The sequence below is a fragment of the Caloenas nicobarica genome, chromosome 5 (genome assembly GCF_036013445.1).
Source record: "Caloenas nicobarica isolate bCalNic1 chromosome 5, bCalNic1.hap1, whole genome shotgun sequence".
Classification (NCBI taxonomy): domain Eukaryota; kingdom Metazoa; phylum Chordata; class Aves; order Columbiformes; family Columbidae; genus Caloenas; species Caloenas nicobarica.
In genome coordinates this window covers 23,849,327-23,867,646 of record NC_088249.1, presented here as the reverse complement: position 1 = coordinate 23,867,646, position 18,320 = coordinate 23,849,327, and the positions used below count along the sequence as shown (strand labels likewise).

The window sequence follows — 18,320 nt, the reverse complement described above, 5'->3', positions numbered from 1 at the left end:
ACAAAAATCAAGTCCTGACCGAGTGCTACTAAATTGTAAGCGCTACTTCTTAATCTGATAGTATGCAAAATCCATACTGTGTGTTCTCTCGGCTCTTACCTACACTCCTCCTCACAGTTCTGATTGAGCTCTTGAATCTCAATTTCCTGCTCTAAACCACTAAACCAACTTTTTCATTCATCTTAACTGACTATAGAGCTTAGAAATCCTTTTCAGAGCTGGCTGATTTACCCAGCAGCTAGATTGCCTTAAACGTATTGTCATTGTCAATGCATCACTGTCAAGCTTAGATTTCCAGTCCTGCTCCGCAGCAAACATTGAATAGCCCTCTTCAGAAACATCACCTCCAAAGTGAATGGCAGGATGCAGACAGCCGTTTCTGTTTGTTGTCTTCTAGGATTAAATAATTGTTGCATTACACTGTGATCCAGCATAATTTCACTTAGATCCTTATATCAGACCTTTGCATCCATGTTTCAGTTACATTCTTGGCTTGTGATAAAATACAGTGTGACCTGAAATAAATTTGGGATACTTCTTTCTCTGTTTTGTCTCAGAGGTGGTGTTGTGAGGCCATCATAAATGAAAGGGAATGAGGAAAGAAATGCTGATGCTCTGTGCAGAGAAATGAGAGGCAGGTGCACAAGGACTAATAAAGTAGAACTGGAAGGATTTGCATAGAGAGCCTGTGTTCCTTTTACAGGACATCTTATCCGTCTTTCTCAATCCAGTATCCCAGCTGGCAGGAGGAAGCAAAGCAGGGAACACCATCTGTGAGCTCCCTGGTCCCCCAAGCAAGGCAAGAAAGGACAGGTGACATCCATCCCACAAGTGAAGCAAGACCGGCAGCAAGGGGAACGCTGCTAATGTCTGAACTGCTCCCATTCTCAGACCTGGACTTGAGGGAACAGGCCAGGTTATAAGGGATGCAGCACAAGGGATGATGATGTGCCTGGAGGGCACATAGTACCTGAAAGCCCAGCATTGCATTCAGCCCCTTGGCTGGACAGGTTTCTCTCAATACTTAGAGCAGTATTGCTTTTTTTTTTTTTTTTTCCCTGAAATATGTTCTAATAAGTAGTTCGGGCTCTCTAAGAGCCATCATCAGCCGGCTGTGGTCTCAGAGTATGTGTGTGTGCAAATGAGTGAGCAAATATACAGCATATACAGACTGATGGTGGTGGGAATATCTGGGCACTAGAGCTTGTCCCTGGATCAGTGGGGAGAATGTGGTTCCTGGGTGACCATCTCTGTGTTTGATTGCAGGGAATATTGAATACAGCTGCCCGGCCACCAATGAATGTGAGATCACGAAACGGAGGCGCAAGTCCTGTCAGGCCTGTCGCTTCATGAAATGCCTCAAAGTGGGGATGCTAAAAGAAGGTAAGACAGAGTAAGACTGAACATTGTTCTCTGTCCCAACAGCACCTGGGATTCCAGGCCTTGCAGGATCTCCTAGGCTAACCACATGCTTGCCCTCTCTGACTTTCTGAAGGTACATTTTTACAGACTTTGGAAAAGAGTCAGAATGGGCAGTGACCAAGAGGGCAGTCCAGAGAGAAGAGTGGTTCTAGTCAACACCCTCATGCTAGGGTATTACTTCTAGCACTTGCAAATTTGACAAATAACTAGAAGCTGGCTGTGCCAGACCATTTCCTTTCCCAAAGGAACCCCAGGCTGCACGGTGTTGCTCTTCTTGTCCCCCAGGTCATTTTGCAGTGTTGGGGAGGAGAGGCTCTTGCGTGATCATGACTGAGCTGGCTGGGTTTTGTAGGGGAAGGATGGAGTTAATGCAGAGCTGTAGCACAGTGTGCAATGAAGGTCTGCCCATACTCCCACTCAGGAGACGTTCTGAAGATGGTGGGTAGCACAGGTTTGTCTGGGATCTGTGGGTCCCCTGCCTTGTATGCTCAACCTGTGTTGTGCTCAGCCTATTGATCTGTTCAGCACTTTATGAGCGGTATTCAGCTCCTCACATGTGCTGCTTTTCCTTCCCTCACTCCCTCCCCAATCCTTGTCCATTCAAGGTGAACCACAGGGAATTCAGTGACAATTAAACACATTCTTATGGATTGACTTTAAAGCTTTGTTTCCCTTGAGTCCCTCTGGGAGAGGCAGGGAGGGGAGGAGGGGGAAGGAAGGAGAAGCATTACATGTAACCCTCTGCATTGCTGTGCCTGGCAGACATGGTCCTCTCAGTTTAGCCACAAGGAACAGCAGCTGGCTGTGGTCTGCGCAAGTCCTGTATGCTTGAGCCAAGATGCCAGCACTCAGCTTGCTTCCAGGTCACATCATCATAGCAGCTGGTGATGAATTGTACCATGTCACTCAAGTGTGTCTTCCTTGGCTCTCTCATTTTTTGAGGGGCAAGTTGATGTCAGCCAGTGTTGTTAAGTATGTAGATTAGATGTTAAACCTTGTTCTGTTCTTTGATGGATCTGTAGTTTCTGTGGTTGTGTGTCTTCCTGCTAGAGCACACCAGTTACCAAGGGGAGGAGATGCAGACTTGTGTAGTCTGGACCTCCCTGACATAGGCATAGAGGCTGTAGGCTCTGAGGATCTTGATCCACTGCTGGGCGGGAGGCACCTACTCTTGGACTTAAAAAGGGACCACTGGAAACCTGTTGCTCTGCGTGTGGTAGTTTGGGGAGGACATATATCCCCTTACCCACATGCCAATCCACACTAGTGACACCAGCTTTAGTGGAAGCACAGACTGATAATGCGTTCTAGCCTGCTTGTGTGAATCCCATAAAACAACCTTAAAACCTGATGTAGCCGCGGTCCCCCTGCAGGGCAGCAGCATGGGGCCGGGCTTGCTGGCTGCCCCTGTCCCTGCTGCCCTGCATCCAGGCAGCTGAACCTCTCGGAGCTGGCACCTGCGGGCGTAAAGTCACAGGAGCCGGCTCTGGCGTGTCTGACTGTGTGGCCAGGGCATCCTCTGCTTCCAATTCTGGGAGTTCGACACAGTCCAGAGCAGGGGTTTGTGGCTTAGCCTCCAGGTTGTGTGAAAACAGTTAACTCTTTCCAGACCAGAGTTAGGCTGGAAAGCAATGCAGGTTCACTTCACACCATATTGTGCCTGAACTCCTGAACCCTGTGCAATACTGCTTGTGGCAAACTGAAATTTGACTCTAAGGCTGCTTTTGTGCTGAAGTCTATTTAGTTATTCATATAGGGATTGATTTGGCATCATTAAAGCCACTGGGGAAGAGTGGTTTGTTATTGATGTTAGTGTATCTGTGATCCTGCCCGTTATATTTAGAGCTGTGGAATATACTGTCATACTGTATATAGAGATTTATATGTGGATTTATTGATATTAATAGGATGCAAGAACACATGACAATATCAAGAGGAGCAGAGGAGACTACACTAGCAGTCTGCAAATAGGACTTCTGTGTCCTAACACAGAGTGGTCAAGTTATGTTGGGCAGGCATCTTTTTTTCTCTTTCTTTTGCTCAGTTTCCTGAGCTGAGAAATAAGGATCATACTGCTTTGCTTTGCAAAAGGTTTGTGAAGACCGATTAGTTAACTTTATGTGAAGCCTGGTGGAAGCACAAAGTATTAGTATACAGGATTCAATCAATACACATCTTTAAAAGCAAAATCCAAAAAGGGAGAAAAATAGTTTTACAGTCTTTGGTCTCCACAGAGCCAGGAGTTTCTGGAAAGAAGAAATCCATAATTGTTTGACTTGCTCAAAAATGCAGAATTGACAAGGGATTTTGGATTAGAAATGGTTCATTGGTCTTTTCCATCTTTGATCTGTCATCCTATTAGCTCATCCATCCCTTTTCTCTGCCAGGGCAAGAGTGTTCCCAGCTGTACATTTCTAGTAGTTCAACTGTTTTTTAAAAATCCCTGATGTCTTGGTTTCCCCAGAGAGCCTATTCTGCAGTCTCCAAGCACTCATTAGGACAAGATGTGTCTTGGTACTTCAGCTATGATAATTTTCCTTTCAATAGTTCCCTTTCCTGCTTTGCCTTAGTGTATCTGTCTTCTTCTTTGGGTTCATCCATGGCAGAAGGTCGCTAAGCCAGATTCTTTCTCCTGATTGATTGCCAGGAGTTTGGGGAAAAACAGTCTTCTGGTTAAAGGCAAGATCTAGAAACCAGTTCTTCTCTTGACAAGTTTCTCCTTGATGTCCTTGGCACTGAGCTAGTAACTTAGTGGGGACATTTCTAGGTAAAGAAACTGTCCTTTAAAGAAGAAGAATACTATCTTCCATTAGTACCTAATTAAAGCCTTCATGATGTCTTCTCACTAAGAGAGGAAAGATTTTCCTGGTTATTGTTGTCATACATCATGACCTCCTGCTCACTAGGCATGTGACATGAGCCTGTTCTTCAGGCAGAATGCACCAGTAGTCAAAGATGGCAAAAACAGGTAACCATGACATCAAGCTTCTGCCTTACAGTTGAAATGCTCAGCTTGATGCTGCAGGAGAGACTTAGGCCCTCCTCTTGGGGAGTGCATATGAGGGTCACCAAGCATCTTCTCCTCCCTGCATGGGCTGTAGCTGGATGAACAGCTGTGAATGTAGCCTTTTAAGATCTGGGGAGACTGCCTCTAACACAGAAGTGCAGGTTATTCAGGCAGTACCGAGTGAATGAAGATCAGGGCAGGAAGACAGCCGATGGAGCAATCAATAGGTGTCTCAGATATCCAGGCCACTTTCTTTAAGAGAGCTCCGATCAATGCATTGCAACAAGGGAACTGCACGAACACCAGAGCTTTGCTGTCTCAGGTTCTCCTGGCGTGATGCTGCAGGGCAGGCGAGACTCGCTGGGGAAAGCGGCAGGCAGAAAGCTCTGCCCACAGAGCCCAACTGGCTCAGGTGTCAAGAGTGTTGGCCTGTCTGGCTGCCTGTCTCTCACTTTCCCCTTCCATCTGGAGTGTGCCCCCAGAGAGCATTAATTAGCCCCTCACTAGCAGGCTCAGATAGGAAGCTGTTGAATCTGGAGTCCAGGATTCCAGTCCCAGTGCCCCTGTGGAGAGGCACCATCCTCAGCAAACCTGTGCTCTGCTGCTCTTGGCCTTGCTGAAGCACCAGGCTGCAGGAGATGGGGCATCTTCACAGCTTCATCCAGTAGAAGTGCGTGCTCCCCTGCTCTGCAAAAATCAGGGAAACCTGAGCGACCTGTTATACTGCTGATCCCAAATGGAGAAGGTGGTATCTACATACATGTCTGGCCAGTGAAAGAAAACGTTCCCTGCAACTTGCAGACGAGAGGCATGGTTCAGAGCTGGGCATCTCTGTCTTTGGCCACCCTTTTGCCTCTCTTTGCTCCCAGCACTGTCTGTCTTGTGCCCACAATGAACAAAGTGTAGCTCTTTAACTCTGAGCTCTACAAAGTAGATCTAGATCTCTTTGGCTCTCTAGAATGATGGATAGAGAAATGTCAATGGTTTGGCAGGTCTCTTTTAAAACCTCAATATACCTTGTCAGTTTTAGGGAGAATATACCCTTGCCATTCATGCTCTAGCCACCCGTGGCATTTCTGTTCTATAGCAATTTGTTTGTCTTCAAGAGGTAGATCTAATTTCCGATGACACATGGCTTGTGTAAGTGGGCTCAGAGGTTTGATTTTGGACATTGGCTGGTTAAATGTGACCTCACAGCCTCTGCTGCCTCTCTGAAATCACAATCCTGTGTGTCACCTTGCAGAACAGCACTGTGATGAGGACAGTGTTGTCAGTCCTTCTGTCTATTACTGTGGTGGGCTGACCTGGGCTTGGTTGACCTTGGGTGGTTGACCAGGTGCCCACCAAGTTGCCTTCTCACTTCCCCTCATCAGCAGGACAGGAGGAGAAAATATGATGAAAAAGCTTGTGGGTTGAGGTAACGACAAGGAGATCACTCAGCAGTTACTGTCATGGGCAAAACTTGACTTGGGGAAAATTAATTTAATTTAGTAAGAGAGTAGAATATTGAGAAATAAAAACAAAACTGAAAACACCTTCCTCCCACTGCTGCTTCTTCCCAGGCTCAACTCACTCATGACATCTGTCTTCTCCCTCTCCAAGCAGGGCAGGTGGATAGGGACTGGGGCTTTGTGCTCAGTTCATAACACTTCGTCTCTGCTTCTTTCCTCCTCGAGCTGTTCCGCTGCTCCAGCATGGGGTCTGTCCCACAAGATACAGCCCTTCATTAATTTCTCCAACATGAGTCCTTCCCATACACTGCAGTTCTTCAAGAACTGCTCCAGCACTGGTCCTTTCCACAGAATACCATCCTTTGGGAACAGACTGCTCTAGTGTAGGACCCCCACAGGCCACAGTTCCTGCCAGAAAACCTGCTCCTGCATGGGCTGCTCTCCACAGGCTGCAGCTCCTACCAGGAGCCTGCTCTGGCACAGGCTCTCCACAGGTTGCAGGTTCCTTCAGGGCATGTCCACCTGTTCCAGTGTGGGGTCCTCCACGGGCTGCAGGTGGATATCTGCACTACCGTGGTCCTCCATGGGCTGCAGGGGGACAACTTGCCTGGAGCACCTCTTTCCCTCCTTCTGTGACCTTTGTATCTGCAGGCAGTTTCTCTTGCATTTTCTCACTCTTCTCTCACAGCTGCTGTGCAGCATTTTTTACCCTTTCTTGAATGTGTTATTACAGAGGTGCCACCAGCACTGCTGACAGGTTCAGCTTTGGCCAGTGGTGTGTCCATTTTGGAGCTGCCTGGAGCTGGCTCTGTCTGACATGGAGGCAGCTTCTGGTGTCTTCTCACAGAGGCCACCCCTGCAGCCTCTTGCTGCCAAAACCTTCCCACATAAACCAAATACAGTCAGTTCATGAAAGGGAGATGTTCTGAGATCATGGAAGGAGGATGAGGATGACAGGTGAGGTGTGATGGGACATCCAGGCCTCTCATTACAGATCTGGTCTTTGACTGGTAATGACAGACAGGCAAGCAGAGGAGAGGCAATACTGGACATACCAAACCATACCAAATGGAGCACACTGGATGTTGTCTGGTTGTTTGGTCCTTTACTGTTGTGGAAGCCCTGCAGAATTTTTACTTCAATGGAATCCCACTGGTATTGTTTCTAAAGCTGTGTTGTTCCCCGTTCTGTTCCCTGTTCTGTGCTGGCACATCTGCAGAGACCCAGATGGGGCATAAACTGTTCTGAAAAGGAAGCAACGCTGGGTCCCTAACGCTTTCATGAAGTGCGTGTGTGTGCAATCATGTGTCACGTCATACGGTGACAAACCAAACAGCAAAGAAAATAACTGCCTAAAAATCTCATCCAGGCATGGAGATGTCGTCCATTATTCTACCAGCCTTTGAGTCTTGTTTTCCTTCTTAATAGGAATAGTGTGTATTATGTTGCTCAAGATCGGTTGTCTTCTGCTCCCTACCAGTGCTGGGTTCTGCTCATGACTGAGGCCTAAGAGTAACTTTCTGAGGTGTGTGAGTGACTTCTGTCCAGTTCCGAGCAGACATCACTGGCTGGCTTCCAAGAAAGAAGGCAAAGACTGAAAAGGCCCTGGGGATATGTCCTGTGGTAGAGCAGCTATACCTTATTTCAGAAAGTCAAAGATATTTCTGGAGTCCTCCAGATCTACATGCATTTATTGTGATAAAAGCAGGAGTCGGAATTCCCAGGATAGGAATCTTGCCCTGTACAAGGTGCTTTGCCCCACTCTGAATGTCTTTGAAGGCAAGTTGTCCTCTGGCCTAGGCTCCTGGCTCTCAAGAGTCACGCAGAAGCTGTTTCTTGTGTGGTGAAAGTGAAGTCTACAAATGCAAGGAAAGAAGGTAGAGGAAGACAGTCTCGATCTGCATGCAGGAAAGGGAGGCAAGAGAGGTTAGGCAATTATCCAGGAAAGGCATATGATTTATTCTATCTACATGACTCTGTTTCTTCCCAGAAGTGTATCTGCTGTGGCATACAGGTACAACCATTCCTTTCCCAGGCTTTGTGCCTTGGCTGCTAATGCATTTCCATGAGAAATGCTAGAGAACCTGTTAAAATTCAACAGGACACCCAAATTCTTTGTTACAAATCCCCCAAGCTCTTGGACTCCTATCTGTCTAATCTAATTTCTGATGTAGTAATTGCTGGAAAGGCCAGGTAGTGAAATATGAATGAAAAGTGTACAGAGGAGAGCCACAAAGTTCATTCAGCTCATCTTCCTCTTAATTGTTCCCCTTTCCTTCGTGTCCCTGGTATCTTTGGGAATACCCAGTCTCCCAGGAACTTGGAACAACCTGATGATTGTTGTGCTAAGTGCCTGCATCTCTGTGAGTGTTGGAGGTGATGCCCCCTTCAAGAACGGTGGAGCCTGTAATCTCCAGATTTCAGCAGTGGCTGTCTCTAAACTCTGTGCTCCTCCTGTTCAAGACCCTGGCTGATCACGAAACCCTGTAGCCAGTGGAACTTTACCAGAGTTTACTCCTAACTCTGCTCTTTGCCGTACCAGCTGCAGCCAGTGGCTAATGTCCTAAATGTTTCTCAAGGAAGCAAATCTGTCACCCTGGGCAGGCCTGACTCTGTGATGTTATAAATTGGGTGCAGTCATCTATTAATAGTATCTAAACAAGAGATTACAAGCACTGGCAATCTTGAACTACTTCCATTTAGTAACTTTGTCTTTGTCCTTCACTAAAATCCAGATAACTGAATCAACAGCAGAGCTCCTTTTCAGCAACATAACCAAATGGAGGGTGTTTCATTTCTGTTTCAAGTGAAAGAATCTCTCAATGGAGCAAAGTGTTTCCAGCAACCTCTCCCTCCTGCCCCCATCCCATCTTCCAGACCACGTGTTCTCAGAAAGATATTTGATTTCAGTGAAAGCTCAGCTGACATCTCTGCAATATGCTCAGGTTCTTGCTTTGTGCTTCCTGGGAAGGATGAGGGCTCCTCCGGGGATTCTGGGTAATTGGGTTAGTGGCCAGCTCATGTCAGGAAATTAAAAGGCAGCCCCGATCAGGTTGCTGCTGCATGTGATTTAATGGCTTTGTATTTACAGAGTATTCTGCTTCCAGCCAGCGCCAGAAATACCACTATTGGAGGCATCCAAATGATAAAAGATAATGAAAAATGTTTTGGTTTGTTTTCTGGAAAATATCCCTGTGTTTAAAAGGGACAGGCAACTCCCTGGCCTTTGAATCAGGATCTCCAGGTGCAGTGAGTGGCATCTTGATGTCTGTATCATCCACACCCAACTATTTTCCAAGGCATAAATTGAGCATTGGTGACACGGCTGGAGCTGGGTTGAGTGGTGGCATGACAGAGCACGTGCTGCCTTTGGCAGGGAGGTGGTGATTCTCCAGAGGGGAGGCTTCCAGTGAATGGGCTGTCCACAAAGTGCACATTGGGCTGCTGACACTTGGTATCTGTTTTCTGGCTGTACGATTGGTGCATCCAGGACACACTCCACAATCCAGTGGATTATGAATCTGTTTAGTTTGGTTCCTCCCATTCATTTTGAATTATTAACCTGCCTAGGTTCTTGCCATACCTAACTAATGTCCATTCTGTCAAATATGAAGCCCAGGCTCTATCAGTGTGGAGATTCAGAGAGGCATCACCTCTGCACAGGTTTATGGTAAACACTTTGTGCATTCTGTCACGAGAAATTGTGCTTAGTGCTTTTATAACACATGCAGAAAAGAGGAAGCTGATAAAAGCTGCAACCATCCAGAGATGTTTAGAACCCAAGATTTTAGGCAGTTCTGACAACATGGTAGGTAAGATTCTCTGAAGTGAGCAAGAGTGAGGCGGGACTGAATATATCTCCCACTGCTCTCAGGGGATTGGACTAGATGATCTTTTGAGGTCCCTTCCAATCCCTAACATTCTGTGATTCTGTGATTTTGTGTGCTCTACAGTAACTTAAAGCATGTGCATCAACATTTTCACAGCCTCTATGTTCACCAGTGACTCAGCTCTGCCAAGATTCTCAGTCCCTTCCCCTGACTCACCTTCGAAGACTGTGCCAGCCCTTGGGCTGCAGGGTATCCTGAGTGGGTCTTTACTCAGGATTGACTGGCACAGCTGTTCTAATTTAAGAATTGAACTAGTGTCCACTTATTATTTTTAGTGTTGGAAAAGCCACTGCTGAGGTGAGGACTTCAGCGGAGACTTCAGAGCCGCAAGGCCCAGGCAGAGTTGCTCTAAGAGGCCAGCCAAAGCAGCAGCACGCTGTGTTGGTGGGGGTGATCCCTCACCTCTGTGGATCTCCATCACAAGCAGGCTGCTCACCCTGCAGTGGTGGAGACTCTCTGTTGTGCCACGTATATAAAAATTTGGTGCTTGGTCCATACTTATGCTCCTCTGCCTGTTACAAAAGTCTCATACACTCTACCTAAATAGACCGAGACAGAAAAGTGGGCTAGAGCAAGCATTAGTTTGACTCTGCAGGGGCTTGCTTGGTAGTCAATGGAGAGAAGTATCTGTTATCAGTCCTATTCAGGTAAGTGTCTGGCTGGCAAGATGAATGTGGAGATGCCTGCTTCTCTCTGTTCACTGTCAAGGCAGCCCAGGTGCACAGAAGGGAGCTATCGAAGTCTAAAGTAAGACGAGTTAAATCACACACTGCAGGGCCACAGGTTCCTCTAAGCAGGAAACACCCCTTTGGGGATTTAGCTCTGAGCACTACCTCTTGGAAAGTTGGGGCTTTGTCATCTTTTATGTTCTCTTGTGAAAGGCATCCTTGGTCTTCTCCTAGCAGGCACGTGTCTGCATCTGTTCCTTGCACGCAGTGCCCCTTGGCCAGCTGCCATGCAGGTATTGCTGCCTTGGGTGATATAGCCAATGGACCTGCTGTCCTACTTCAGACTGTTTCAAGGGTTGGGAAGGGAAGCATCAAAAGAGAACATTTGCATGGACCATGAACACAGGGTGAGTGTGTGGGGGTTATTACAGAGAGCTGAACAGGTACTGTCTGTCCTTGAAGCCCTTGTTAATTCCTGACTTTCCAGGGTGATTGATGAGTGACATGAGGGGGGCTCGGCATGGGAAGGAAGCTGCACATTTGAGAGACAACAATGGCTAATGCTGTAGAAACACCTCTGCAGAGCTGGCAGCCATGCAGCTGGCATTGGTGGGGGAGAAGGGTTATTTGCAAGCTGCGTGGGTTACACCAGATCCTGTATGCTTTGGACCAACCACCTGGGACGTGCTGCTTGAGTTTCTGTGTTTGAGGAGCAAGGATGCCTTGTGTCACTGCTCCAAAGCGTGTGACAGCCTCTGGTACCAGGTATTGTTGGGCATCACAGGACTAACCTATCCGTCTGAGTCCAGGGACTCTTTAGCCAAACAGACAGCAAAGGAGCTTTCCTACCTGACTAACGTATCCCTGAAAACATAAAAGGTGGAGCAGGCTGCAACATCCTGCTTGAACTGATCTAATCTCTCAGTAAGCCCTTTTGTAACACAGGAGATGGATTTTCCAACTCCACTACCCCCTCCCCAGGCTTGTTCTCCACCCTCCTGTTGCAAGTGTCACTCCCAGGCTTGCTGACCTGTACCATGCTAGTCACTGGGTTTTTCTGCCCATGCTGACCTGTGATCCTCAAAGTCGCTTTCCTGTGTTTCAAATGAGTTGACTAATTGCACCAGTCATCTACCAGGAGATTTTCCAGGGGCTGGCCTCTTTTTGCAGCAGTGTAAGAACCTAATGATATAAAGGGGTCTTTTCCCCTTCCCATGCTGGAATCTCAGAATAACAAAAGATCCTAGTCAGGTTGCAGCCTCTTCTCTCTCATTAGACAGAGATTTTTTTCCCTATAGTCTGTTTCTTTTCCCATCTTGGCAAGCTCTGTTTCCTTGATAGGCCTTCTCCTCACTTACTCATCCCATCACCACATCCTGTTGTCTCTCCTGAAGTTCAGAGCAAAAAGGGAGAAGGAAATTCTATAGGAGACACCTTGAGTACAACCCTTCTTCCTTCGTTTCTTCTCAGCTCTTAGCCTACACCTTCCAGCTTCCTTGGGCAGTGCAAATCTATGTACTCTAGACTGCAGCTCCTGGGGACAGGGCATCTCTGTTAGCTGCAGACCTCCACCCCAGCTCAGACCCTGGGAGAGGAAGCCGGCTGCATTGATGCAGAAACTGATTAGGATTAGGTGGGCAGTGGGCACAGGGCCTGGCTATCAGGGAAGCTCAGCAAAAGCAGCCCCATGGGCATTGCTCCCTGGCCAGCACGTGTCCTGTGTTCCCTTTGATCATGTCCTTCTTGGTCTAGACACATATTGTACCGTGCAAACCGTGTAGCTTGGCTTCTCTGTTAGCTCTTTTGGCAAGACAGATCTTTCTGTTCCCATCAATTCATGAGCATGTGATAGGACTCGATGGAAAGTGAGGTGAGGCTAGTAATTTGACGCGACAGCTGATATTGGGCCTAGACTGCATTTCGCACTGGCCGGGGCTTAGCTTCACAGAGCTTTTAAGAGTATTTTTAGTCCCCAGAAAATAAAAGAGAAACTAAACCTGACTCTGTGTGCTGTCACCTCTGCATACTCGGCTATTTTTACTTCCAACAGACTCGGCCTGGGTCCAGCTTTTAAAAAAAGCTGGAATTATTTTACTTCCATTAAGAAAAAAACCCCAAAGCCTGATGTTATCAAGTCAGCAAGGGGACATCTGATCCCAAAGTTGTCAGGCAGACGTCTCTCGGAGGGGCATGTCAGAAATGCAGGGAGCTTGAACAGATCAGCAGATCAACTCTTCCACTGCAGAGGTTTGGTGCTGGCACAGACCGCTCTGCAGAAGTGCTTGGAACACGAGTGGCACCCACAGGACGCTTAGAAAACTGACATCCCTACCCTAGGCAGGATGCTGAGCTGAAAAGTCCTGCATGAGTCCTGGCCCTGTCCTCCTCCCTGCGAAGCCAGAGGGGGCTCAGGCAGGCCGGGGAGCTGAGAACATGCTGCTGGTGAGCTGGGACTCAATCGCTGCGGTGGACACCGGGGTCAGCTCCACACCTAGGTCAGATGTGGTGGCAGAGCTTGTGCAGCATCCCTCAAGACATAACAAAATTCAACTGCTTCTTTGCAACACAGGGGAGTGGGAGGAGAGGGGCTGTTTCCAGCACAGATAGCCTTCATTTGTGAAGAAGCAGCTGCCAGAAAGGTAAGTTATCAAGGGGTGGTACTTCCCAAACTTTGCCCTATTGCGTTGCATCTCACATTGTGTATGTAAGCCCTCCCTTCTTTGCTGCTCTAGCAGCCCCTCCTTGTTGATACTGTCAAGAAGGGGGGTCCACAGGTGCCTGTGGTGGTGACAGTTTTGTAGGATTGGTGCCTTCTCTCCTGGGAACTGGCCGGTCGGGATCCATGTGAGACATGCGTTTGTGCAGGAGCTGGAAGGCAACTGCCTCTCTAGCTGCTGCCTTGTTGTCAGGCTGTGCCACCAAATCCTATGCAAGAGTCTTCAGTGTGGACCAGCTACATCTTATAAGTGGCCAGTGTACCTTACAGTTAAAGCTCAGGTGACTGCACATTTGGTGTGAAATCCACCCTTGGGATTACAGTGTATGTACCACTCAGCCTTGCTCCATCCTTCTCTTTCTCATCTCCCTTCTCCTTACACTCTCACTTCCATTCATATCTCAATTTACAGCCCCCTCCGTTTTTTCTCTGCTCAGTGCTTTCCTTCATGCTGCTTCTCTGAGCTCACCCACTGCACCTCCTCACCTATTTTAATGTCCTTTAGTGTCCCGTTCAGAGCTGCATTGTAACCAGCCTGCCTTTCTTAAAATCAACCACCAAGGAAAGCAAAGTAGAACAGCAGGCATTAACAAGCCACCTGAATACCACAGCTCAGTAACACGTCCTGATTTTTGGCCGTGCCCTTTTCTTTCATCTAGATATGACCTATTAGACCGTCAGGTCTTTGGGGAAGGGATTTTGCCATGATGGTTATGTCTGGAGTGTCACAGTCAGGGACTCAGGGTTGAAATGCTCGTTTGCTGTAGCACCTGCAGGTCACTGCACTCAGCAACTGGCACTGGGATGCGCTTCATAGGGGTCGGCCTATTCACCAGCTCTGCACCAAGTGATGAAGACAGGGTAGACCAGTGGTTCTGCAGATGCTGATTGACAACATTTGCCTCAAGGAGAGTTGCACAGGATGGGGAACAAGAGGAGGACAAACGCTTCTTCAAAATTAACAAGCCAAAGTCCTTGGGCAAACAGACCTCTCTATGTGCTCAGTGAGGGAAGGAGGGATGGAGGGTAAATCTCTCTGCATCTCTCTTATATTTTTTTAATGCACTTAAGTCCTTTGTGTCCTTATAATCTGATTGAGGGTCCCTAATACTGCTGCAACCTGTGCAGCCATGCCTCTGCCAAGCACTGGAGGATGGCATGCCTCTCCTTGGGAGAAGGAAATGAGCTCCTTCCATTTCCTCCCTACCTCTCTCAGTCCCCCCAGTTGCCCCTCCCCACTGCTTATCAAACTGCACAGCCAGAGCACCCAGCGGGCTGTATGTTCGTTTCTCCTGCGCTGCAAATGGTGTCTCCCTGCACCACTGACATCCTTCCCACTCGTGTGAGGGAATGGACCCCACTGTGACCCTTCTGCGAGGGTCCTGGGCTGCTGTGATTCAAGCCTGAAGTCCTGCAGCCTGTTCTGGATTCCTCCATAATCTCTGAACAGTGCATTCCTGACCCTTTTAATTTTCACACCTGGTTACCTGGTTTTCTGAGAGTTCCTGAAATTCGTGTCTCTCCCTTCTCTCCTGGCCTATAGGTGGGTGTCGTTCATTCAGCAGAGCATGGAATGAGGGCACATTCATAGAGTGACAGAAATGAAAGTTTCCTACTTCACCCAGGACTTTATTAGTGCTGTTCCTCGGGGATCTCCCTAGATAATCTCAGGCTTGGGATTCCCTGACTGCCCTTTCTGAAGTCACTCTCTGGAACGTGTTAGGGCTTCCAGGAAGGAGTCTTGTCCACAGGCTACCTGCTGCTGGGAATGGAGGTAAAAGATGCAGTGGGCAACATTTTCAGAAACACCACCATGTAATGGAGGAGAAAGGTGGTACTTAAGCTTAGAGGTGTCAGTGAATTCTCCACACAGAGTCAGAAACAGAAAACGGGGCAGGGGAAGAAATTACTCCATGTGATCTGAGTTCACCTGTTTGGCTTCATGACTTTCTCGCCATCTTCAGTGTCTGCCGTCCTCCCATAGCAGCCACTTGCACCAGCAGTTCCTTTGCTCTGGAGAGCTCCAGACCTGCTCATTCCTGCTTCTCCTGCTCAATGGGAGCAGCAGGACTCTTAAAAATGCTATATGGCATTAATAACATCATGCCTTTGAGCCTCTATCCCCACACACCATGGCTTACAGGTAATGCCACCTGGATCTCCATGTGGGTGTTACTGCTGCCAGAGGGATTTTACTGTCGGACTGCATAACTGAGTGCTGTTGGTGTGGCTGATGCTGGTTATTTTTGCTGTTGGGGGGTTGGTGGTACTGCCTGTCAGTCAAGATGGTTTGGGTGCTCCAGCTGTGAAGAGTATCAGGATCTAGACATTGGGACAGGTAACGGGTTCGTGTGGGGCAAGTGGGGCTGGTGTGATCATTAGAGCAAAATCTTTCTCTTTTCCATGACACAGTAAGCAAATGTGGCATTGAAACACACAGTGTAAGTGACAGACGTGTGCTTCTTTCTAGGGCAGAATATTTGTCAGCAGACTGCAGATTTTTTCAGGTGTACAAGTTGTTCAAAAAGCATCACTTCAAAACTGATTTGGAGTGTTTGCTTTTAGTTGTTTATGTTTACGTAGTGGATTGATTGCAAAATATTCATGGCTTGATGTGATTAGTAAGTGTATCACATAATTGGTTCCTGTGATCAGACTTGATAACTTCATGTGTGTTTCTAAGGAAGTACTCGCTTGTATAATGTAAATTCAAATTTTTATTCTACTTGAATGCTCCCACATTTACCTTGAACTTATTCTCTTTTTTTTTTTTTTTTTTTTTTGGCAATAGCTGTTTTTCCCAGCAAGACTAAGTTACCCCAGTTTCACAAGAACTGATTACCAGAGACAATATGGCTGGTCAGAAATAACTGATAATTGGACAAATATCTATGGCTTTTTTCACAATTTGTTTTTGATGTTGTATTTTGTACTAATACAGCAGTTCAGCTGCTGTTCCTGGTCTATTCATGCTGCTGTGTTTTTTGCATGGTGACAGTCACTGATGCTTCCCAGTCACTGGGGCCTGTTTTCAATGTGCTATTTGCAGTTTGATTCACTGGATTTTGAAAGAGCGACAACAAATTCTTCAGTGTCTCCCTACTTCAGCATTATCACTGCTTTATTGTAGTAGAGGTTGTTTCTATTTATTTGGGTTCTGCTTTTATTACAGCTGCCTTACTTGATCAAAGCTGGAACATCTTTGTTGGATTCAGAGTTCGTAATCTATTTGCTATAGGTCACTTTTTTCAAATATAAACAGTGAGAGGTCACAGAACATTTAATTTCTCATTTTGAAGAACAATCTAAAAGCTTATTTTTATAACTGCAGGTTTGATTGACATTTAAAGTTTTTCTTTTTAAAAGCAAGATCATCTAGAGGGCATTGAGGTATGAAGCTTTTCATTTGCCTATCAGATTGATGTTGATTCAAGGGTTTGAATGGGTTAATTTCTGTCTTCATTAATGTTTTGAATAAAAGCAAAGCTCACAGCAGCATGGTTAGAGCTGGAGGCAGTCTAGCTGATATTACTGAGATTGCTGGGTTCGGCTGAGATCTCAAGTGTTTGGGAGAGGGAAGATCCCTGGAGTATGGGGAACATCTTACTTAGCAAATTTTAGCATCTGCATGTCAAGGTTCCCTATGGCACTAAGGAATCATGAGGATTTATCTTGTTTTACCTGCAGGTGTTCGTCTGGATCGAGTCCGCGGAGGCCGTCAGAAATATAAGAGGAGGCTGGATTCTGAGAGTAGCACTTATCTGAGCTTACAGATCCCTCCTCCAGCTAAAAAGCCATGTATGTATTGGTCTTGGATTGTGTTCCTCTGAGCAACCACTAAATTTCTTTTTATTGGTCTTCCAAAACGTTCAATGGAGCAGTTGTCAATTCTGATTCCTCTGTCAGCCACCAGCACTAGGATTTTTTTCTTATGATCATAGTACAGAGGTAGGTTATGTACACCTAAGGTACAGCCCAGGTGCTGTATTCATTGTACCTAGGATTAAATACCAGACCTTTCCTAAGAGATTATGTAAATCCATTTACTGATATTGTGATCTTTTCCTGTATCTAAGTTATGTTAACAAAACTGGTCCCATGCTGATTCCTCTCTTCCATACTACCCATAGTTCTGTAAAGCCTTCCACATCCTACCAACTGATTATTCCTGCCTCCTCCTCCCCTTGTTGGGCCTACCTGACACAATGGCTGAGAACCTTAGAGTAACCTCCCACTTTTGTCGTCCCTGTACAGGGCTGATTCGGCACGGGCAGATCACTACAGCTTGTGTAGCTGCAGCATAGCCTTCTCGTGTTGTGACTAAAACCATTTCTGAGGTCCTATGGGCTCTATAGTCTTGTCTTATGCCAGGAAGGTCATTCTAGAAAGGGCTGTTATGACACCTTATGTCATGAGAGATACAACAACAACTTCTCCTTTGAAATGTGCAGTGACTAAGATCGTCTCTCACTTGCTGGTGGCTGAGCCAGAGAAGATTTATGCCATGCCTGATCCAACCATGCCGGAGAGTGACATCAAAGCCCTGACAACCCTCTGTGACCTGGCAGACAGGGAACTGGTGGTGATCATTGGCTGGGCAAAGCACATCCCAGGTAAACAGGGGGAATTACAAGAGTGTAAGCATGAACAGCAAAGGGAGCCGTTATTTGTTACCGCGCTTATCAGTTTTGTCTTCAACCAGGATTTTTACATATAGTAATGGGTGGAAATTAACTGTCACGGAAAACTGCTTGTGTTGGGCTCTCATTGGTAACAAACTCCAATATAGCCTGTGGTGTAGGGGCATAAATTGATGACTGCATGTGTGTGTGTGCCCAGGGATTATGCAGAAGTCTTTGAGATGATACGATAAAGTTCTTGGTTGTACCTGGCATTGGGTGGCACAGTGAAAGCACTTGGGAAACAGCCCTTCGATTTAGTGGATTTAGCACGGTGGATTTAGTGATTTTGCGCTGCATCAACATGACCTAAGTCTTTTTTGTTTATAGATTAGTAAATGTCATGGCAGCAACTGGACTTTATTGCTAATGACAGGCGGGTACCCACCATGTCTGTAGCAGGCATTCTTGCCCAGACTCAGGAAAGCTTTTGTCATACTGGATTCATCACGGAACAAGTCACATTGGGATGGAAGACATGCTCACT

General features: G+C 46.8%; 1 protein-coding gene across 5 annotated transcripts in view; it reads left to right on the top strand.

The window, feature by feature from the left end:
- ESRRB (estrogen related receptor beta) overlaps window positions 1–18,320 on the top strand; it is a 133,755-nt gene that overhangs the window by 99,634 nt on the left and 15,801 nt on the right. For all 5 annotated transcript variants that reach the window (XM_065635881.1, XM_065635882.1, XM_065635883.1 and 2 more), the window contains 3 exons: window positions 1,267–1,383; window positions 16,842–16,952; window positions 17,606–17,767. In XM_065635881.1, the coding sequence (XP_065491953.1) occupies window positions 1,267–1,383; window positions 16,842–16,952; window positions 17,606–17,767 (390 nt within the window). The remainder of the gene's footprint in view (window positions 1–1,266; window positions 1,384–16,841; window positions 16,953–17,605; window positions 17,768–18,320) is intronic.